The 23641-nt window shown below is 51.8% G+C and overlaps 1 protein-coding gene across 1 annotated transcript in view; it reads right to left on the reverse strand.

The window, feature by feature from the left end:
- Positions 1–23641, reverse strand: part of NECTIN1 (nectin cell adhesion molecule 1) — a 60271-nt gene that overhangs the window by 6304 nt on the left and 30326 nt on the right. Inside the window, exons 2-5 of the mRNA XM_056509586.1 lie at positions 13097–13447; positions 12132–12434; positions 11226–11343; positions 8246–8397 (exon numbers count right to left, since the gene is read on the reverse strand). Coding sequence (XP_056365561.1) covers positions 8246–8397; positions 11226–11343; positions 12132–12434; positions 13097–13447 — 924 coding nt within the window. The remainder of the gene's footprint in view (positions 1–8245; positions 8398–11225; positions 11344–12131; positions 12435–13096; positions 13448–23641) is intronic.

Genomic DNA, 23641 nt, shown 5'->3' on the forward strand with positions numbered 1-23641 from the left:
CCCACCAGCCCCGTGTCCTGAGTCCAGACGCGCTCGGTTTTACCACAGAACAGAATTCCAGTTTCCCAGACAGTGCTCCTGACAGGGAGTGAGACCCCAAAGCCCACCTGAGGTGCTCAGAGGTGCCAGGCTGGACCCAGCAGCTCCTCATCCCTCTCCTCACGTCCCAGCCCGGAGCAGAACCAGCACCTTGTGACCCCCCACACACCCACAGGAGCCCTGGGGCTGCTCAGAGCCCTGCTGGCTCCTGACCCCCTGTGCTGACCCTGCAGCACAAGGACACAGCCCTCCCACTGCTCCTTCCCAGCACAGCGCCACTCCTCCTGCTAATCTTGCTCTTACAGTTACCCTGACCTATTTAAAAAATAAAATAAATTAAAACCCTCAGAAAGAGGCAGAGGAAAGAGATGAGAAAGCAGCTCTCTTCTCTTTCATGCGGTTCAACACCTACACTTTGGCACAGATAAAGTTTGAGCCAGGACTTCAATCCACCTTCCTGGGCACAGTTACAGCCCCTGGCTGAGCTCAGAGCCCATTGAACACCCGTGTCCATGAGGAATTAAACTCCACGTGGTTGTCTCAGCCCTTCACCTGCCTCCACATTTTGGCAGCAGGTGCCTGGTTAATGCCCTGTGGCAGCTTTTCTTTGCACATCAGACCTCTCCCAGTGCTTTTCCCACCCCCAGTGTTTGTCTGCCACCGCTGGAGCCTCCTGGCCTTCCCTTTTCCCCCAGCAGCCAAGGAGAGCTGCAGACCCAGCAGCAAACTCAGCATGGGCAAAGAGGGGCTCAAAGGCAGCAGATTCCAAAGGGATGTGAGGCAGGGACTGTGCCCACCCCCTTCATGTCCCTGCTGGCACAGCTTAGCCCAGCCACTGGGGGAGAGGGGGGAAAAGAGCCTCCCCCAAGTGAAGGCACAGCAACAGCTGCAGCTTTTGGACAAGGGCACTGAATTCGAGCAATTGCTGGCCTGAGCCATAAATGCTTGGGGTTTTTTGTGCCTGGGAGATGATTAATTCCTGCCTTTCCTGAAACATCAGCCAGACAACAGAGTCTTGGTTTCTGCAGACTTGCCTGGAGCGAAGCCTCCTGATGCTGAACCCACACAGAGAGCAGCCCAGTGGGCAGAGTGGGCTGGGGGACAGATGGAGGGTCCCTGCTGCAGCCAGAATGAGCAGCAAGAGGCTGTGCAGGCAGGAGCCAGCGTTTTTCCCCAAAAACAGCCTCAGAGAAGCAGCAAGAGCATGTCTTGCAGCCCAGGGAGCCGGGGCTGGGTTGTGGAAAGCCAAAGCCACATGTTGCATCAACAGAAGGCCTGTCCCAGCCAGCTGGGTGATGCAGAACCTCTCTGCAGGGACACCAGGGACAGTCACGTCCATCCCAGCCACATCCCCACTGCTCCCCCTGCCCCAAACACCTCCCAGGGCTGCCCCAGCCTCTGGGGTGCCCAACTCCCAAAGCTGTGCACGAGGCAGGGCAGCACCTGGAGGCTGAGTGGGAGCAGGGGAAGCCCAGCAAGATGGGTTCAGTCCCTATCCATCCATCCATCATCCATCCCTCCCTCCATCATCCATCCATCCCTCCATCATCCATCCATCCATCCCTGGTGGATTTCACACATTGCTCAGTCAAGGAACTGTTTTCTCTCCTCATCCCATCCCCATCCTCCTCACCATGGCCCTGTTCCTGTGCCAGAGAGAACAAACCCAGACTGTGGGAAGGAAGGAAGGAAGGAAGGAAGGAAGGAAGGAAGGAAGGAAGGAAGGAAGGAAGGAAGGAAGGAAGGAAGGAAGGAAGGAAGGAAGGAAGGAAGGAAGGAAGGAAGGAAGGAAGGAAGGAAGGAAGGAAGGAAGGAAGGAAGGAAGGAAGGAAGGAAGGAAGGAAGGAAGGAAGGAAGGAAGGGGAAAGATCACACACCAGCAGCCCCAAATCACCCACAGATCTTCCTCCCTCCTCATCCTCCTCCAGAGCTGGGACAGGGGGCTCTGGGGGTGTGTGGGTGCCCCTGGGGAGGGGTCAGTGTCCAGGGATGAGGGGGTCTGGCCACTCCAGAGCCCAGCACTGCCACTGGCTGGTGGCACAGCCCTGTGCTGGCTCCAGAGCAGGGTGGCACTGCTGTGACCCTCTCCTGGTGTCACTGGTGCTCCCAGCAAGGGCTGTGCCTGTGACAAGGTGTCCCAGCCCTGGCAGGTGGTGAGTGGGGACCAGAGTGTCACCTGTCCCCTCATCCAGCTCCATCTGCCAGCCCCAAGTGGGACCCACCCCTCTGCCCACCCCGTTTCTCTCTGGGGTGCAAATGGAGCAGCACCAAGGGGAGAGGGGGAAGTGTGGGAACAGGATCCCCTTTTTTTGTGTCCGAGGGGGGCGTGAAATTTCTGGGAACGGGTGCCATGCCTGAGCGTGCTCGGGGGCCCCATGTGAAAAATCCATTAGGAAGAGTCTGGAGAGAATTAAAGCTGCTGTGAAAAGCAGCCTGGAGAAACAGGAGACAGCGGAGCCGAGGGAGGGGGAACAAGCCAGGCTTTAATGCCAGCATGAAAAGCCTCCCCCAGCCCTTAGAAAAGAGGGAGTGCTGTATGAATAGGAATTAGAGCAGCAACACTATCTGCCCGTGCCCAGCTCTGCCAGCTGTTGCATTCAGCCCAGCTTCCTGTCCCTGTGCCAGCAGCCAGACCTCTGGGACAGCAGCTGGGAGAGCAGGGGGACAGGAGGTGACCTGGCCCAGCCACAGGTTCTCTCTGATCCCTTTGCAATGCTCCATGCACCTCCTAGTGAGGCCACAAACCTTCCCCATCACAAGAGTGGCTTCAAAAGCACAGGTTTTTATAAAAAAAATCCCATCTTTCTCTTAATGGCTGTTTTTCAATAAAAATGAGGTGCATGCAAATCATCCCACCTGTCCATCAATCCTTTATCTGCTGCTTTTTTGAACTTGCTGGCCAATTTTAGTGCTATGTGACAGAAGGAGCTGAAATTATCCCTGTGAGGAAGCTCCTGGAGTGGGATCCTTGGCAGAGGTGGGAGCTAAACCTCATTAGACATCAGAGAACCCAGAGGGACAGGAGGCTGCTCCCAGGGGCAGCAAGGGCCCAGATCAGAAAAAGGGTATTTTTAGACACCCGGTAATTCTTCTGTGATATGCAGATCCACGGGAAATCAGCTTTCAAAAGCTCTTCTGCTCATCTGCTGGGATATTTTAAAAGACTGCTTCCTGTGGACATGTTTTTTCCTTTAAGTCTCATTGCCATCCTTTTGCCCTCAATCCTAAGGATGAAGGGAAAAGCCAGCACCAGCCCAAATTCTCCCTGTAGCCACAGGCACTGATGAAAATGTCAAACTCCATGAGTTGTTGGACACGTGTCAGCCCAAGCTCTTCCAGAGGAAAACTCTGGATTTCCTTCTTGGAAAACCAAACACCCACACACTGTGAACAGCAGCTCCAGGGAGGAACAGGAACCTGAATTCCAACGTGTTCATGGGGCTTCCCAGTTCCCAGATGGCCCCAGCAAACACAGAAATGACCCTGCAGAGTTTGTTTAGGAGCCAGATTGCTGATGGCAAACTTTCCCTGCCGGAACAGTCCACGCCAAATTATCTCAGGACTTTACTCCTGTGTTAAGTTATGTACACGAGGGAAGATAAGGAGAAACCTCGGGACAAAGCTGCAATTTGAGAAGCCCAGAGCACTGCTGACCTTCTCCCTCCCCCCTGCACCTCTGCATGTCCATCTCCAGCTTTCCTGCTTTCCTCTCCCTCCCAGGGGTTCCTGCAGGCTGGAAAAACCACTGGCAGCTAATGCAGAAGTTCAGCAGCTGCCCCTGGCGTTTCAGAGTGTGACAGCTTTCAGGCCAGATGCCAAACGTGTCTTAGGTTTTAATCTCCCTCCCAGGTCACCTATCCCCTGTCAATCAGGCGCTGCTCCCGCGGGGACGCTGGCACAGATGTCACCAGACAGGATGCACAGCCACTCTGGGAGATCAGCACCAGCCAGACCCCCCCTCGGGGCCTGCTCCTCTTTGGCCCTGCATCCTCCCACCCAAATCTGCCTTTGGGAGCACCTGCTGCAGGGTTTGGGATTCAGGGCTTCCCAGGAAGGGCTTTCCCAGCTCGGGGGCAGCAGCTCCCACTGTTTGCAGTGACCTTGCTGGGATGAGTGTTGCTGGTGTGTAAATAACTCCCTGCTGGAAGCCAAGAGCAGGAGGGGTCAGAAACCCCTGCCAGCTTCTCCTCCCCCCAGCCTGTAGCACATCCAAGGGCTGCAGAGCTGCTGGCACAGGCTCTCCCTGCTCCCCCAGCTCTGTGAGTCTCCTTCAAAGGACCATTTGCCTTTTTTTCCCTTTCTCCTTCCTCTGGCTGGAACCAGTGCACAAGTGGGTGAATGTCTCCTGCACAGGGCCAGGGCTTGTCCATGCTCTGCTGCACCCAGAAAATCCCATGGTCAGGAATCCATGGACATTCCCACGTGTAAATGCCTCATTCCTGCCCAGGGCATCCCTGTGCATGCAGGTTTGGGGAAACCATTCCCACAGCTGGGGTGAAAATGGGATCACACCTGGGAATGTTCATGGACAGGATAAAAATGGGATCACACCTGTGAATGTCCATGGGCAGGATAAAAATGGGATCACACCTGGGAATGTCCATGGGCAGGATAAAAATGGGATCACACCAGTGAATATCATGGGCAGGGTAAAAATGGGATCACACCAGTGAATATCCATGGAGAGGATAAAAATGGGATCACACCTGGGAATGTCCATGGGCAGGATAAAAATGGGATCACACCTGTGAATATCATGGGCAGGATAAAAATGGGATCACACAGGTGTGAATGTCCATGGACAGGATAAAAATGGGATCACACCTGTGAATGTCCATGGAGAGGATAAAAATGGGATCACATAAGTGTGAATGTCCATGGACAGGATAAAAATGGGATCACACCAGTGAATATCCATGGAGAGGATAAAAATGGGATCACACTTGTGAATATCATGGGCAGGATAAAAATGGGATCACACTGGTGTGAATGTTCATGGGCAGGATAAAAATGGGATCACACAGGTGTGAATGTCCATGGACAGGATAAAAATGGGATCACACCTGTGAATATCATGGGCAGGATAAAAATGGGATCACATAAGTGTGAATGTCCATGGGCAGGATAAAAATGGGATCACACCAGTGAATATCCATGGAGAGGATAAAAATGGGATCACACTGGTGTGAATGTCCATGGACAGGATAAAAATGGGATCACACCTGGGAATGTCCATGGGCAGGATAAAAATGGGATCACACCAGTGAATGTCCATGGACAGGATAAAAATGGGATCACACCTGTGAATATCATGGGCAGGGTAAAAATGGGATCACACCAGTGAATATCCATGGGCAGGATAAAAATGGGATCACACATGTGAATATCATGGGCAGGATAAAAATGGGATCACACATGTGAATATCCATGACCAGGATAAAAATGGGATCACACAGGTGTGAACATCCATGGCCAGGATGAAGACTGGGATCACACCAGGAGTGTCCATGGCCAGTTCTCTGTGCAGGACCACCCCCCACGTGCAGCCCACAAGCACAGCCTTTCATTCTGTCCCCCACCAGCCCATAATAAATAGTTACATGTCACACTACATGGCTTGCCTGCAACTGACAAAGGTCCTGCAAGGCAGGAGAAGCTATTATGGGAACAGATTGCTGGAATAAAATATTAAATTTCCACTTATCAATCTCTTTAATGCGCCATAACTCTCATAGAAGCATTCAGCCTTCTCCCTCTGAACAAATTGCCCTCCCCATCAGGGGGCTGAATCAGCCCTGCACTCTTCCTCTCTGGGGCCTGGAGGGAAGATTTTGGGTGGCAAAAGGGGGGAGAACAGGGAGACAAAAGGGGGAAAAGCTGCTGCAGGGTTTTCTCTGCATCAGCCTTCTGTGTTTTGTTTTTTTTTTTTTTTCTCCCAAGGCTGGCTGCTCACTAGATTGAACTCCATTTATTGCATGCAGCTCTTGAAAGAGGTTTCGTGGTCCACTGACAATCCCTAAATTGCCTGCAAGACCCAAACAAATGTACCTGTAATAGCTGAGTGAGGAGGGCTGAGCCCTCCCCAGCACCGGCCTAATCGCTCCTTGGGGAGAGCTGGATAAACATATTCACATCCTATGAATTATTAAAGGGTTTTTTTTATAATGTGGTGCTGGCCTGGCCTGTGGGGTTGGCTGTTAATTCCTCCTAGCAGGGCAGATGTGGGTGTGCCCTTCATTCTCTCCATTTAACCTCAACCCCACAGGCAGGACCTTTGGGAAGCAGCTGAGATTGCAGGCAGGCAGACACCAACCCAAGCCCAGAAATCCTGCCAGCCCCCACAGGAAAATTCCAAATTCCAAATCCCAGAGGGTTCCCCCTGCACAGCCCTTGGTCTCTGGAAGAGCCTGTGCAGGTGAGCTGGTGCTCAGACACCTCAAAAATGGGCAGGAAACATGAAGAGGTGTCCTGACACCTCCAGTGGTGTGGGGTGGTTGGAATGCCAGCAAGAAACGGGCACAGAGGCTGTGGAGGAACGGAAAGTGAGAGCCTGAGAATCTCAAAGTCTTCTTCAGTCCCTGTCCCACCTCCTTGTCTGTGTCTGAGGGCTGAGCTGGAGGTTTTTAAGCTCTGCTCACGGTTTGAAATGGGTTTCTGCTGCCAAAGGGAGTCAGCTCAGTCTGTACCAGGCACTGTCCCAGGAACTCTGAGGTGACAGCTCCCCTGGAACGGCCAGAGCTGATTTTGGCCATGACCTTGCCCTGGTTTTGGTTGGGCTGGGCACAAAGGGCTTTGTTCTTCCAGTGCCTTTCCCTGGCAGAAAAAACAGCCCCCAGAGAAATGCAGGAGCTGAGCAGGCAGGGATCCAGGACAGGAGGTGTGAATGAAAGGCCTGCTCCAGCGATAATGATCATAAATAAATAGCGGGTAATTAGCATCTCATTAGCACATCCCATCCAGTGACCTCCAAGCACCTGGACAGAGGAAGATTAGCCTGGTTTGCCCACGTTACAGAGAGGGGAGCTGAGGGTGCCAAACACTGAGTTATTGCTAATTTTAGCTGCCCCAGACTCGGCTCTGTGTTTGCTCAGCATTTTCCACCAGAGAAAGCAGGTGGAGGGGGCTGGAATTCCTTCACTCAGGTCAGACAAGGACTGGGGTGGCAGGAGAGGCTCTGCCTGCCTTGGGCAGGACAGAGGGAGAGGTGACAGCCCTGGAGCCTGTCCTGTGCTCCCCATGCCCCTCATACATCACTGCCCATCCTGTCCCGGGGGTCTGCAGCCCAGAGCTCGCTGAGGTGTGGCTGTGCTCCGCATCACTGCTCCCAGAGGCACTTCCAGCCCTCCTGAGACCCACACTCACTGCCTGATTACCCAAATCACTCCTTTCCCCCCAAAGGAGTGGGATACATCTCCCTTTCCTGCTCTCAAAGCACCCACAGCCGCTTTTCCCCCTGGGCTATGTCTCACAATGTCACTCTGATTTCAGAAATCAGGCTATTGCCATATGTTATTTCTTCTCTTGAAGCTATTTCTTGACATGACTTTCTCTCCCTGACACTACCTAAGCTTGCCCACATCTTTCCCTCCCTCCTGTGCTTTGCAGACAGTCAGATTCCTTCTGTGTGACATCACAGCATCCCTTCCCCTGCATCCTGGGATGTCATCCCTTCCTGGAGCCCAGACAAAGCTCCCCAAGCACTCACAGGAATCCTTGGCAGGCAGGTGAGTGAGTTCACAGAGCTCAAATGAAGAATCCTGGGAATTGCCCAACACCAGAAGCACCAAACACCATCCTGAACGAGTGACTTTGTGGCAGTCCACATCCTCATCCTGCCCCTTGCTCTGATCAGTATCTCCCAGCAGAGGGGCAGGGTCAGGGTTTGGGTTTGTCCTTGCTAGCAAGGTGAGAAATCCCCCATTCAGTATCTAGTGCTTATAAAGTTCTTCTGTCTTTGCTAACACAACTCTCTGAATCCAAAGCAGAAGACAAGGGGGGAACAAACTGAATTGGTGTAAGAAAGGAAAAGACCACGAGAGGAAAGGAGAAAAAACACCCAAAGCAAACCAGCGCAACACCAGTACAAAGCCAAGAACTCTGCCCCACTGGCACCACGAGATTCCCAGCCCTGACAGGTGAGCCAGGAGATGTCCCTGCTCACCTTTGCCTCCCTCCCCTGCCTCCCCAGTCCCAGGAGCTGTCCTACCTGTGACATTGACCTCCACCAGGCCCGAGCGTGTCCCGATGGCGTTGGTGGCCTCGCAGACGTAGGTGCCAGCCACGCTGTAGGACACGGGCCCTCTGAAGTAGATGGTGTTGTTCTGGATCTCCACACTCCCTGGCAGGGTCCCGTTTGGCCTGGGGGGGACAGAGGTTGTGGCTGAGCCCAGAGGTGACACAGGTGTCACCAACAATCTGGGTCTGCTTGTTGGGAACGAGGAAATAGAAAAAACTCATAAATATGAGTGCTTAGCAAAAGATTTTGAAACCATGAGTGAAATAGAAATGAAAGCAATTTTCAACTGTGGGGCTAAGAGCAACAAAGTGAAGGTTTGAGGTCTCTTCCTTTGCCAAATGCCACAAATACCCAAGAGCCAGCAGATATCTTGTTCCAAGTATGGCAGGAAAGGTTTAGAGATAAGAAAGCCATAAAACATGGTAATAAAATGATTCCTATAGGTTGCATGCAAATATTAGGAAATTAGAATTTTGTAGTAGATTGGTTAATGGAAATTAGAATATTCAACATAGAAGAATACTTATTGTATTGTAAACAGGAAATCACTCTCTTATTCTCCCTATTCCTCTGTTATTCTCTCTATTCCCCTCTCTTATTCTCCCTATTCCTCTCTCTTATTCTCTCTATTCCTCTCTCTTATTCTCCCTATTCCTCTCTCTTATTCTCTCTATTCCTCTCTCTTATTCTCTCTATTCCTCTCTCTTATTCTCCCTATTCCTCTCTCTTATTCTCCCTATTCCTCTCTCTTATTCTCCCTATTCCTCTCTCTTATTCTCCCTATTCCTCTCTCTTATTCTCTCTCTTCCTCTCTCTTATTCTCCCTATTCCTCTCTCTTATTCTCTCTATTCCTCTCTCTTATTCTCCCTATTCCTCTCTCTTATTCTCTCTATTCCTCTCTGTTATTCTCCCTATTCCTCTCTCTTATTCTCCCTGTTTCTCTCTCTTATTCTCCCTATTCCTCTCTCTTATTCTCCCTATTCCTCTCTCTTATTCTCTCTATTCCTCTCTCTTATTCTCTCTATTCCTCTCTCTTATTCTCCCTATTCCTCTCTCTTATTCTCCCTATTCCTCTCTCTTATTCTCTCTATTCCTCTCTCTTATTCTCCCTATTCCTCTCTCTTATTCTCTCTATTCCTCTCTCTTATTCTCCCTATTCCTCTCTCTTATTCTCTCTATTCCTCTCTGTTATTCTCTCTCCCTCTCATGCTTCTCTCTCTGTCCTGCTCTGAGTTGTGGCTGGCAGCCCTTAGCAGGACCCTTATACCCAAACCCTAACAATAAACTACAAACTTCAAGACTAGAAAATAGAGAGCTCCTGAGTCTGTCCTGATGATCATCCCCCCAGCAAAAACTCCCACAGGTGCTGGCTGGAAAATCCCCATTAATTTGTGTCCCCATTAAAGGGACACAACCTGACCCTGTTTTACCCCAATTTCCTGCCCATTCAACTCTCCTCATCACCTAGTGTTAATTTCCACTCAAATTCAAGCACAGAATTGTTTAAAACAGTCAGGTAAGTGTGAAACTGCAAAAGTAAACCCAGAGATACAGAAAATAAATGAACAAAGGCAGATGAAGAAAATAAAAAATAAAAAAAAAAGCCCCTGTGTGTTAGGAAAAGACACACATGGCCTGGTTATTCTTAATTACTGAAGCAAAGTAAAGTAATTACTTCTCTTAGGCAATTAAAAATTACTCAAGTAATTCCTTCCCCTCCTCCCAACCCAAATGTGCACATATTGTCAGCAATTTGTGAGAAACAAAAGGGAATAACGGGGGTGTAATTAGGACTGTGAAGAAGTGCCTGGATGGATGTATTTTACATGTCTGCATATACACACATGTACAGAAAACAGAGTTTTTCCAGCTGCATCAAGAAAATGATCCCAAAGCTGATGGGGAAACACCTTAACTGTGGCTTTATAGACCCTGAACCTACAAAAATAAAAGATCTGTGGGATCTGACAGCTCCCCTGACTGCTGCTCATCCCCATCCAAATGGGAGGAGGGGAAAAGCACTGCTGGCTTTTAATTTCCAAAACAGCAGCAGCCCCCAGGAAGGGGAGGAGGCACAGAAAGAGCCTCAAGTGGCATCTCTTGTGCTTGGGTGCATCTCTGAGCCTTCCTGGAAATGTTGTCAGGAACCCAGAGAGCCCCTCTGTTGGCAGAACCAACAGATGGAGAGAGCTGGGGATGGAGAACTAGGAAAAAAGGCAAGAAAAACAATCCTCTTCAGACTTTCACTTTGAGCAGTTTGATCTGGGAAGTGGAATGAGAGAGAATGTGCTCCTTGCAAAGCCATACTGAGAGCCTCTCTCCTGATGACAAATGCCAGCTGAAAAGAAGAAAGGATCCATTTGATCTTCCTCTTTGAAAGCTACATGAGTGCTTACAGAGAAGAAAGAGCAGCAGAGAACCACATCAGGTTGTATCAATTCCCACCTGACTGCTCAGACACCCCTCACTCACTTTTCAAGTCCCTTTTCCAAAAGCTGGAAACCTGAGGACAAGGAATTGCTGCTGTTTAATGTCAGTCACGTGGGAGGCTGCTGGAGCTGGTTCCAGGGTAAGGTTGTTCACACACAGACAAATTTTGTGTTATTTGTGCCCCTTCAAAGCAGGGAAATCCTGGGTTCTTTCCCAGCTCTGCTACTGAAGCACTTGGTGGTGCTGGGCACGTGAATCAAATTGTCACATCCCAGCTGCTTCACATCACCAGGGCAGAATATTATCCCAGAGAGGTGAGAACAGAAGTTTTCCCTGGATATTGAGGCTGTGCTGTGCTGGCAGCCACCTCCACCACAGGCACAGGTTTTACCTTGGAGTGACACTAATGGGACTGGGCCCCGAGTGACCAGAGGGCGAGCGAGGTGTCTGCAGGGATTCCCTGTCCCTGTGGGGAGGTGACATTTGCTGCTGGCAGCAGGGGACTCTGGGGACACTTACAGCTTCCACTCGTAGGTGTGAGCTGGGGGGTTGGCATCAGACTTGCAGATCAGCTTCACATCCTTGCGGTTCAGGTACCAGTTGCCATCAAAGCCCTCGATGGTGACTTCGGGCTCATCTGCAGGGGTGGGGGCAAAGGAGGAGAGCAGGAGGGGAAAAGGAGAGAGGAAAGGGTTGTGGGAAAGGAAATGGGAAGAGATGAGGGGGCAGGAGTGGGAAAAGGAGGTTAAAAGGAGAGGAAAGAGTTATAGGAAAGGGGATAAAGTGAAATAGGAAGAGATGAGGGGGCAGCAGTGGGAGAAGGAAAGAGATTGCAAGGAGGGAAAAGTGATGGGACAAGGAATGTGGGAAAGAAAAGGGGAGGAAATGAAACAGGAAGAGATGAGGGGGAAGGAGTGGGAAAAGAAGATTAAAAGGGGAGGAAAGAGTTATGGGAAAGGGGATAAAATGAAACAGGAAGAGATGAGGGGACAGGAGTGGGAGAAGGAGAGAGAAGACAAGGAGGGAAAGATGATGGGACAAGGAATGTGGGAAAGAAAAGGGGAGAAAATGAAACAGGAAGAGATGAGGGGGCACGGGTGGAAAAGGACAGGGATTAAAAGGAGAGGAAAGGGTTGTGGGAAAGGGGATAAAATGAAAGAGGATGAGATGAGGGGGCAGGAGTGGGAGAAGGAGATTGAACACAAGGAGGGAAAGATGTTGGGCCAAGGCATACGAGGTAGTGAAAAAGAGAGAGAGAAGGGGAGCAAGGGGGACATGGCAGAGGCAGAGAAAGAAGGCAAGAAAAAGAGAAACCCCGCGATTACTCCAAAGGATCCTTCCCGTTCTCACTCTCCCAACCAAGAGCGCAGCTCTGCCCACCAGCCCCTTTCCCCAGAGCGTCCCCCAGCCGTGGCCAGCCCTTACACTGCACGTTGAGGGTGATGCTGTCGCTGAACCTCTCCAGCTGGTAGTTGACCACGCAGGCGAGCGGCTGGCGGTGCGCCTCGCGGCTGGGCACCAGCCGGTAGCGGCTGATCACCGTCACCGTGCCGTTGCTGTGCCGGATCTCCTGGAACTCCGCCTCCCCCTTCAGCTTGGTGTCCCAGCTGACGCTGCTGGGCGGTTTCCCGTTGGAGGAGGTGCAGGTGGCCACCAGGATCTTCTCTGTCCTGCCGGACTTGGCGATGAGCGGCCTCTTGGTGCCCTCCATCCAGTTCGTGGGCTTGGCTGCAGGGCAGGGCGGAGAGGAGGAGAAAAGGGGGCAAAGGGATGGTTAGGAAAGCAGTGCTGCTCTGTTTGCTGCATGCCAAGAGACACCTAACACCTCTGAGGCTGTGGCAGAGCTTGTGTGAGTCCAGAGCTGTGCAGATGGCCAGCAATAATTCCCGTGTAATATTGCTTTATGGCAGTGCCTGTGCACCTTGCACCATCTACCTGCATCGTTTATGGGGAAACAATGGTGGGGGTACCCTAAATGCACAGATACATGGAAAGTCAATCCTTTCCTCCCAGAGGTTTTCATCCCTGTGTTAGAAAGGAACTGAAATTGGAGACAAAATGACTCATGTAGACTTTGAGTGGGGTCTGTTCACTCACAGCTCCAGGGATGAGCTTTGCTTGAGTTTAGGCTCAATCTGTTGTTTTTTCTCCCTTGACAGCCCCCAGCTCATTAAAACTCCCCACTCCCACAGGGACCTGGTCACTGTTACTGCACCTGCATGAGGAGTGTAGGTGGAGGGAAAAGGGGAACAGCTCAGCTGTCTCAGAACCACCTGCTCTGTGCTCCCTGCTCTTCACCTCTTCCCTGCCAATTAAAAATCCATCCCAGGCACGACTGACACCCCAGATTTTCCCAGAAGTGGCTGGAGGTTGACGCTGCAGAGCCTTACCCAGCACGGTGAGGTTGAGCTGCCCTTCCCGGTTGCCGGTTGGGAAAGTGGCAAACTCACAGATGTAAACGCCCTCATCCTCCAGCTCCAGCCGGGACAGCTGGATGGTGCCGTCCTTGAAGGAAGGGTTCCGGAAAATCACCCTCTCCTTGTAGGGGGACAGGATGGACACGCCCATGGCGGGGTTGTAGATGGCCACATTCTGCTTGGTGCCGTTGGTGGCTTTCTGCCACGTCACCTGCGTGATCTTCACGTTGGGCAGCGGGTTGGTGAAGCTGCAGTGCAGCACCACGTCCGTGCCGATGAACCCCGACACCGAGTCATTGACCAAGACAGTCTGAGCCTGCAGCCCTGCAGTGAAAGAGCAACATGTGAATGTTTGGCTGCTTCCCAGAAGCAGGGTGGTGTTGGGATCAGGCTCAGGAGCTCCTCTGTTTGTTCCTCTTATTGTTTCTTGTAGGCATAGCTGAAACAAGAGCAATTTGTGGCTACAGGCGCCTTCTGCAGCCACCTGCAGCTTCATTCTTGGTCATAAACATCTTCCTCCCACTGTGAGCAGCCCAGCCTAGGGCTCACCATCACCATCATCATCATCACCCAAAGGCACAAAGATGGATTAATAACACCTTCATCCCACTGTGAGCAGCCCAGCCTAGGGCTCATCATCATCATCCAAAGACACAACATTTGATCAATAACACCTTCATCTCACTGTGACCAGCCCAGCTTAGGGCTCATCATCATCACCATCATCACCCAAAGGCACAAGGCTGGATCAATAACACCTTCCTCCTACTGTAACCAGCCCACTCTAGGGCTCGCCATCACCCAAAGGCACAAAGATGGATTAATAACACCTTCCTCCCACTGTGACCAGCCCAGCTTAGGGCTCATCATCATCATTATCACCCAAAGGCACAACATTTGATCAATAATGCCTTCATCTCACTGTGACCAGCCCAACTTAGGGCTCATCATCATCATTATCACCATCATCATCACCATCATCATCATCACCCAAAGGCACAAAGATGGATCAATAACACCTTCATCCCACTGTGACCAGCCCACTCTAGGGCTCATCACATCATCATCCCCCAAAGGCACCAGGCTGGATCACAAACACCTTCACCCTTTTGTCTTCAGATCCGGGTGACACTGAATCAGTTCTGGTAAATATGCAGGGCATGTGTGTCTGCAGGCATGTGAAAGCCCTGATGTTTATCAGCACAGCACATCCCAACATATGCTAACACACACTCAGACATCCATTTAATCCCATTGGAGCTGCAGCAGTAATTACAGGAGCTGCAAAGACTCAGCCCTCATTTCAGGGCAGCAATAATTCCCATTGAGAATGGCTTTAAGGCACTGCCCTACACCTTGTACGATCTCCCTGTGTCATCCAGATCATTTCTGTGTATTTTTATAACCCCAGAAGTGGCTGAATTTAGGAACCTTCCACCTTGATTCTGTGGAAGGTGTCATGAAAAGTGGGAGCTGCAGTTCATGACAGCTCTTCTGTCTCAGTTGATTCCTCCCCTGACAGATGGAGAAAAACATCTCCCACCAGACTGACCCTGAAATTCATCTTTGCTGCCACTGTGTCTTTTCTTAATCTGTGTGTTTAGAGATAATGCCCTGGTAATTACACAGCCAGTATTTGTATGATAAATACAATAGAGAGGCAAGGTGGTAAGAACGGGAAAAGCGGGTTTTGCTCCCTGCTTCTGGGAGAATCTGCAATGGGAGGAAAGGAAAGAAAGGGATAATAAAAAAAGAGAAAGATGTACAGAGGGTGAGGAACATGAAAGAGTGATGGAATACAGAGAGAGGGGCTGGGGAAAGAAAAATGCAGAGCAAGAGAAACAAGACAGCACCTCCTAACAGAAATGTCACCCTACTCTGTTCTTCCAGGGATGAATGGCTCCCTGTCCAAGGCTAAAATAAACTCCTCAGCGCTGGTCCCTGTGGCAGATGTGCCCTGGGACTTCTCCCAAGACTCTCCTTCCTGCAGTTCCACACACACACACACACAAGTGCAGGCAGACAAAACTCTCCTCCACCCGCCCACACTGCACATTGCCCCCTCACTGCTGCTGTTCCCAGCCTTATCCCAATCCCCACATCTCACCCACGCCCTTCTCTCTCCCTTCTCCTTCCTGTGACCCTGAGCACAAGCCCCAACAGCCCAGCCCGGCCACGAGACGCCACCAGCTGACCACAGCCATCAGCAGTTCCGACCGAAACTCGGCCTCCAGAGCTCTGTGTGAACTTGCCCCCTGCTCCCCGAGCCAAGCCCACACCCCAGCACTGCAGCTGGATGCTCAGGAATGTTTCCCAGAGCTTCTTACGGCCACAGCAAAGCGCTGGTGCCCTCATGTGCCTGCACACACGGAGCCACAGCATCCTCTGGGGCTGGCAGGGTGCCCCCTTCCCCTCCCACCACAGCCAGAGTCATTTTCCCCACGGTTTTCCCTCCAAAGCAGAGGGTAGGGATGTCCCCACTCTGGGAAAGTCACATCTGGGCCTTGCTTCCCCTCTGGAGAAGGATGTCCCAGCAGCAGGACACAGTGCCACCAGTGCCCACAGCATCCTCCCTGACAAAAGGAGGGCAGGGTGGGTTTAGATGAGGCCAGGCTGGGATCTGAGGGGAGGAAGGGTGGCCAGGGGAGGGGGAGATGTCTCCAGCCTGCTGTGCAGCATGTGCTGCTCCCTCCAGCCCGAGGTGAGCCAGCACTGCCCACACCCGGGCTGAGGAGCAGCTTTGCCAAGCAGTCTGGCCCAGGAGGCTCCAGAGCCTCCCAGAACGTGTGGCAGCTTGCTGGGGAGCTCTTCAATCCCGTAGCCAGGGCCAGCCTGGGTGGGTGTGCTCAGCACTGCCTCCTCCCAGGGCTGGGGGAGCCATCAGTGCCTCTTGCACCAAGGGCTCGTTCCCCCTGCAGCCCTGCCTGGCACAGCAGCCTCTGCTCCCCACAGCCCCCCGACCCACCATGGACCCCTCTGAACCCTTCCCACACCCAGCAAAGCAGCCCCAAAGTCACATCTCTGGCAGCAGCAGAGGGTGGGAGCCACCAGCTTCTCCCAGAGTCACCCTGCAGCTGGCACTGGGTGAGCACTGCCAGGCCAGGATGTACCCCCCAAATGAAGATAAAGTCAATCAGCCCACAGCCATTCCAGCAGGGAATGTGATGGATGGCACAGGGGAGGTCAGCCCAGTCCCTCACTCCATCCATCATTACTGTGCCTTTCCTCTCTGCTGTGATTTCCCTGCAGATTAATGAACTGACCCTTTTAAAAATCAAGTTATTTATCTCGACCTTGAGCAGCAGCAACAATTCCCAGTTCTACCCTCCCCCTGCCATGGGATCCATGCATCAATACAAGCTGGGCTTGGACATAAACTGGAGAAAAAGTGGGTTTTGGAGCTGATAAACCTTATCCTGAGCCTGGAATGGTCCTGCAGAGCCCAGGTGTAAAGAGCCAGACTTCTGGCCAGGGAAAAAGCTGGTGCCAGTTGAGCGGGGACAGCGTGCCAACAGCCAAATGCTGCCAAAGCTGGGGTTCAGGCCCCTACACGCAGCAGCTCTGACAAAAACACATTCCAAACTTTCTCAAGGCTCCAGGGAAAAAAGGGAAAACAAAAAAACAACACCCGGCAGAAGAAATAACAAAACAAAACAAACAAAAAACACCCTGAAAACCCCAAACACAGCACGGAAATCGCGTTTCCTTTCCAGGTGACTGAACAACTCTTTTGCAAGACAGGAAAAACTCTTTCTGTTCCATTCCTCCAAGCTTTAAATCAGGCAAATAACACACCCAATTCTGCTGCAGGAGCACCCACACCTCAATGCAGCGATGAGGAAGGGGGACAGATGGAGGGAAGGGGTTTGGGAAGTTGCTGGATCAGCTCCTCATCCCAAATCAGCAGCCAGAGGGCAAAGCTGGCTGTGCCACGCTCGGGGAGCTCCTGTTGGAGGTGACTGAGCTGGGCTGGCGAGCCTTCCCTCAGCCCGTTCCACACTCAATAATTCATCAGGGCAAATGCATAGATAATTGATGGCAATGAGCACGCACGGCCGGCAGAGGAGGAGAAAATAAAATCACTAATCAGCCTCTGGAGAGGTTTGAACATATTCAGCTGGATGTGAAGTGCTGGGATTCGCCTCGTTTCTCCTCTGCTGAACGATCCGTGTGGTTGGTGGGGCAAGGGGAAAAAGCTTGGGATGGATCCTGCTGTTTTCACACCCCACATCTCCCAGCGCCCACCAATCCATGCTGGCACCTCCCAGCACCCCAGCAAGGATTAGCTGGATAAGTTGCAGCTTGCCCATTTGTGCTTTATTCATTAGTTTGGTGGTGGTGGTGGTTTTTTTTTTATTTTGTCAGGGACCAACAAGGGCCCAGCCGTGCGCCAAAGACGTGTTGGTGCCAAGAGCTCGTTAGTGCAGAGCTGGGAGATGCTGCTCCTCCACCTGGGCCTCTGAAGTGGTTTTGTCCGTGCCTTCCCCACGATCCCAGCCCCAGATATTCACCGAGGCCTGGGGGCACCGTGCACAGCTCGGGGTGCCTGAGGGAAGGGCTGCACTCCCTGGGTGTCAGGGACAGCACAAGTGGCAGGGGGTGGCTCTTGGAGCTGAGAACCCTTTCTCCCAAAAGCCCAGGAGGTGCTGTTCCCACAGCTGCAAATCAGGTTCTTGCTCCCCCGTACAGAAAGCTCTGGAAATGATCTCCAGGCCTTGGGTGAGCTCTGTCACAACCTCACTCAATGCCTCTTTGTTAAGAGCCTTGTGAACTCCACTCTGCTTTGCACAACCTTGCCTCTGCTGAGCCTCTCACCGGTGTCTCTCCCTCCTGTTCCCTGATACTCATCTGCCCCAAGGGCACTGAAACAGCCCTTGGCAGGAGTGTGATGAGCCACCCTTTGGTGTGGCAATATCATGACTGAAGCAGGTGTCACAGGGATGGCTCCTGACAGCCTTAGTCACAGCAGCTGGGATCTTACAGAGGGACAGATCAATGCACCACACTTCAACCTGCACAAGCTCCTGGTTTTGTGACAGCACCTGATTTTGGGCAGTGATGTCCCATCCAAGTATCTCTCACAGACACTGCGAATTTTCCATGAAGGAAAAGTGGGATGGAACAGGAGCCCAAAACCTTCCACCTGGTAGCACTTAAAAATCTCTCTCCTGGTGTTTCTGAACTCATCTTTCCAAAGGAAAACAAGGTCTGAAATGCAACTCCTGTGGGGCAGAACCTCCAACAGCCCAAAGGAACATCCCAGGTGTGTGTGGCAGGGTGGGAAACACAGGAAAGAAGATCCTAAATCCCAGCAGGGGAATTTCAGGTGGCAAGAAGCAAAGGTGTGAGGTGGAGCTTGGCCAAGAGGTTGGGGTTAGTACCTCTGCTCTTGCCAGGGAGGCTTTGCATTGATTGCCAGGCATTTAAATCAGGATTCTGCTGCTCTTCCAAGAGCACAGGGCCTGCCTCGCCCTGCTGGGAGCTCATTGCAATGAAGGAGTGGGCTCCAGTGAGTCAGTGGGCTCCAGTGAGTCACCCCAGGCCCTTCCTGTGGCAGCAGGCTTTCACTGGAAGTCTCTCTGTCATCCACTGATTCACCCCTGCAGAGCCCCAGCACCACAGGATTGTAAAACTTGAGTTTCCAACACCAGGGGAGGGGGAGCCTTGGAAGGGAGATGAGAGAGATGTGGCAAGATTATAGCTGCAGGTGACATGGCTGCACATGAAAGGCTGAGATAACACTGGGATGGGGTTGGGGCACCCCAAGAGAGAAACTGCACGCCCAGGCATCCCTTCCCCCTTCCCAGTGGGAGCTGGGAGAGATTTATGGGAAATGGCAGCGCTGACAATGGCCTGCCTGGCCCTCAGCCAAAAAATCCTTCTCCAGCTAGAAAGGGCTGGGCTGGGCTGTGGCTTGCAAATGGGAAACACGGGGCCCTCTCCTCAAGGTCACTGTTTCAGACCCAGATCCAGCCCATGGCAGCAGAGCAGAGATGATTTTATCCCAGTCAATGGTGTGCATTGAGCGAGGTCTCCATCCCTGGCTGCCTCTGGGTAAAGCCTCTGCTGCCTGTGCAGGGTTTCCTCTTTGGAGAAACAGAGCACAGAGCAGCCTCAGGAGCCCCTTGAATGAAAGCTCTTCCCCAAAGGGCCTGATCCATCCACGCTCCAGTCATTCCCTGTTACACCTTGGGAAATCTGGTCACTGTGCTGGGACTGACACAAGGCCCCAAGCAAGAGCAAGGCCATGCTTGGCCCAGTGCTCCTCGTAGAAAGAAATGAAAGAAAAGAAGCCAGGGTGGGATGGGGCACAGATTGAAGGGGCAGAGATGACCACCAGGCTAGAGCATGAGTTTGCAAACATCCCCAGCTGCACTCAGGCAGGAAAAGGGCTGCAGAGCAGAGGAGTGGGATGGGAACAGCAGCCTGCCTCTGTTCCCAGCTCTCCCTCCCTGCCTTTCTCACAGCTGCTTTGCTTCACCCCCCAAGTCACGGGGAGGGGAACATGCCCCATGGCAAAAGCAGGGAGGCTGGCAGAGCAGGGCTCCTGCAGAAAGAGCTGACACAGCACTGGGAAAGGCCTCCCTGCAATAAAGCTCAGCTTGGAAAGCCCGTGCTCAGCAACAAAGCACAAAGGCTCCGCTCCCGTCCCGTCCCCGGCACGATGCTGGCACCGCTGCAGCTCCCACACACCTGGGCACACACCTGGCTCTGAGCCCTGCTGCTGAGCCCTGCTGCTCAGCCCCACTGCCCACCTGGCCCGTTTTCCCCTCTCCTTTGGGCTGGATGTCGCTCCAGCTCCTTCCTCAGCTCTTTTCCCACCGTGTGTCCTTGCTCCCGGTTTCACAACTGCAATTTCCACCTCACATCTCCTTCTCTCCCCACTGCCCATCTCCAGGATTGCCTCTCCAGCTGGTCAATGCTTGTGCCTTGCTTTGATTTGCCCTCCTTCCATTGCAGCATTAAAAATCTTCCCATCCCTCCTGTGTGTCTCCACCCCAGCCCACTCGCTCTCCTCTTCTCACCCCAGCCACTATTCCACCAGTGGGATGTCCAGGGTGACAGTTCTGCACTAGGAAAAGCAGGCAGATGGCCAGGCAAGGACAAAGAACCCAAAAATCCAAGACTCTGGAATCATCTCTTTGCCTGCCAGCAAGGAAAAAAACAAAGTCTTTTTGCTTACCAATTCTAACCTGTAAGCAAAAGAAAGGGGACCACAAGCAGAGCCAATGCTTATTTGGTGGTTGGGTGGGGAAGAAAAGCTGGAAAATCAAGTGTGGAGGAAGGGAAAGAAGCTGGAGCTTTGAGAAGAGAGAAGCTAATTAAGCTGAGACTGTCCTGAGACCTTATCTCGATGGGCTAGTCCCCAAATGCACACGAGTGTTTGCTCTGCTCTGCCTCTTTCTTGGACTTCCTCGTTGCTTTGTGTGTTGTTCAAGGAGTTGTGGTCCAGTGCTAAATCTCTCTATTGGAGAAGGGATTTCATGAGGAGCTGTGAAGAGGGGATCAAGACAGCAACCCATGGAGAGCCTCATTTCCCAAACCAGGCAACTTGAGGCTGAGAGAGATTGAGTAAAAAACAAAAATGAACTTGATGGCACAGAGAAATGAGAGAACATCAGCTCCTTCCTTCCCTCGCTGGTCTGTGGGCTCGGAGCTGGAGCAGGGAATGACTCACTCGCCTCCACAATGGGAACGGGACAAAGCCGAAACTCTGCTGACTCAGGCGTGGCTCCAGAGCCAGGGTTAATAACTGGCAGCCTCCTCTGGCTGGCCCCAGCAGCCAATTCCCTCTGTCCCACTCAAACCAAGCTTCTTTCATCAGCATAGATGCCCGGTCACAGGAAATTATCAAAGATCCAAACGCTGGTGCTCGGCCCGAAACGTGGTGAAAAAAGCATCCCTGCCAAACCACGCTGGTGCTGGCCAGCCCTGTCATTTTCATGGAGAAGATCAAAACTCCGACTTTCCTATAGCTGAAATGCATGTTTAACAGTCACAGCTTTCTGCCTGTGGTTTTGCTTTCCTCCCATTATCTCTCAGGATATAACATATTGCTGATATCTCACTATCTCCCCAAAGTTAAAAAGAAATGTTTCCTCCTCTTGTGAGCGGGAATGCCACGCTCTGTTCTTCTGTAATTTGTTTCAAAAGATGGAAACAAGTTTTTGTTTTTTTTTTTTGTAACCAGGAGAATGTGATATATGTTCTGGTGGCTGACAAGTAGGGAAAAGCTTTGCAAACAAGGCAAATGCAAACATGGCACCAACAGATGCAATGGACAGACACCCTTGGCTGGCTCCCTGCCTGTGATTTCTCTTTTAATGTGTTTTTATCTTGCCCTAGAGATATCTCTGCAGGGAAGTGGGAAAGGCTCAGACCTCCCAACTTTCTCTGGGTTGTTTAAGGATTCCTGCCCGTGAAAACACAGTGAGTACAAATAACCCCAAATTCAGTGCTCTGCTTGATTTCCATCCTGCTGCTGCTCAGCTTTCTTATCATCAAGCCCCTCTGTGAGGAATTTCTACAAATTTCACTTCTTCCCGGGTTAAAGAACTCCACAGAGCAGAGGCAGACACAGCTCCAGCCCTACCTGCAGGAATCACTCTGCATATTTATAAAAAAAAGCTTTGCATCTTCAAAAGGCTTTTCAAACAGCAGCTAATTAATCCTCCAACACCCTGAGAGGCAGGAAAGAGTTATTACCCCTGTTTCAGGGGTGGGGAAATCAGAGGTGCTGAATGACAAAGAGATGTGCCCAAGGCCACCCAGGCAACCTCAGCTGGTTAGAGGATGGTGGCAATTCTCACCTGAGGATGCAGGGATGGAGCCCCACAGCCCCACCCACCCCTCATGCAAACGGCAGTGTCACCCTCATTTCCATGGCTGAGGAAACCGAGGGAGATGAAGGGGAAAATCCATTTAATAGGCAGAGCATGGAAAATGAAACATTTCCCAGTCAAGAGCTCCTCTAAAGGCTCCCAAAATGTTACTCCCGACCATGAGCTAACTGCTTGCCACCAAATCTCCTGAGATTTTGTGCTGAAGACATGCCAGAAATTAGGAGAGTCCGTTCACCCAAAATCCAGCCCCACATTTCTGAAATATTCCACATACTCAAAAAGAGCGGGGTTAGATTAGATTTTAGGAAGAAATTCTTTGCACGAGAAGCTGTGGGTGCCCCATCCCTGGAAGTGACCAAGGATGGGTTGGACAGGGCTTGGAGGACCTGGGATCATGAAAAGTGTCCCTGGCCATGGCAGGGGGTGAAATGGGATAATTCTGTGACCCCCATGCTGGGTGGAGATGCTCTCCCATCCATTAAGGCCCCAACCTCCTCCAGGCTGTCTGGGAATGATTGCTGGGCTAAGAGGGGCCTGCAGGAGCCAGGGCTGTAAACAAGTGACCAGACCACCCATCAAAGGCAGGCTGGGCATGGCAAGGGGGGAGGAAACAGGGAGGGAGGGTCAGGGACCTCCCAGCACGGGTCACACTCCCTGCCCCATCCTCTGGGGTGCCTGGGCTTTGCTTTCCTGGGAGACCAGCACAGGCACAGCCACTCTTCCCTGAGAGAGGGGCTCAGAGAGACCAGGGCAAGGCAGGAGGAGCAGGGAATTCTGCAGAAAAAAAAGAAAAAAAAAATCTGTATCTATATCTATCTATATCTACATCTATATCTACATCTATATCATCTACATCTGTATCTACATCATCTATCTATCTATCTATCTATCTATCTATCTATCTATCTATCTATCTATCTATCTATCTATCTATATTTTTTTTTTTTTTTTCCTGAAGAGAAGAGTTCACAAACTCCCTTGGACACCTCTCAGTGGGAGCATTGCTCCTTCTGCTGAGTTAATGGGGACTCAGACTCAAAATTTGTATCTGTGTAGTGATTGTAATGCAATGAAGGACACAGGAGAACTTCCAGGAAGAGAAATTAAGGATTTCTCCATGCCTGATTATCCCATCCTCCAACAAGGTGGCTTTGTGCTTCCAGGTAGCCCCAGGGAGGAGCTGGGTTGTGCTGGGTGACAAATTTGGTGACAAAAGTCCCTCAGGAGGGGGAGTGACACCAGTGCTGAGTGCCCCAGTGCCCAGGGACAAACACAGCCCTCTGCACTGAGCTGCTTTGGGGGCCTCTCTCACTTTTATCCCACATCTGCCCGAGCAGGAAGATTGGGATCCCAACAGCTCTGACCCCGTGGCAGGCTGGAATCCCACATTTGCCCTAAAAATGTTCCTCAAGTCGTGATTCACAAGAGACCACAAAGCCATCAGCTCCCCGTGGAGATGCTGAGCAGGCAGCAGGATGGAGCAAACCAAGAGCCTCCTGCTGGGATCCTCAGGGTTAAACAGCCCAGCTGGCCTTAACTGACAGATTTCATTGACTTTCATGGTGATTTCATTGACTCTTGTTCAACTCCAGCAGCAGCAGGCTCCCTGTGTCCTTCCCAGGGAGCAGCAAGCCACGTGCAGAGGGATGTGGATGCCAGATGGATTTCCCTGAGC

The sequence above is a fragment of the Oenanthe melanoleuca genome, chromosome 24 (assembly GCF_029582105.1).
Source record: "Oenanthe melanoleuca isolate GR-GAL-2019-014 chromosome 24, OMel1.0, whole genome shotgun sequence".
NCBI lineage: Eukaryota > Metazoa > Chordata > Aves > Passeriformes > Muscicapidae > Oenanthe > Oenanthe melanoleuca.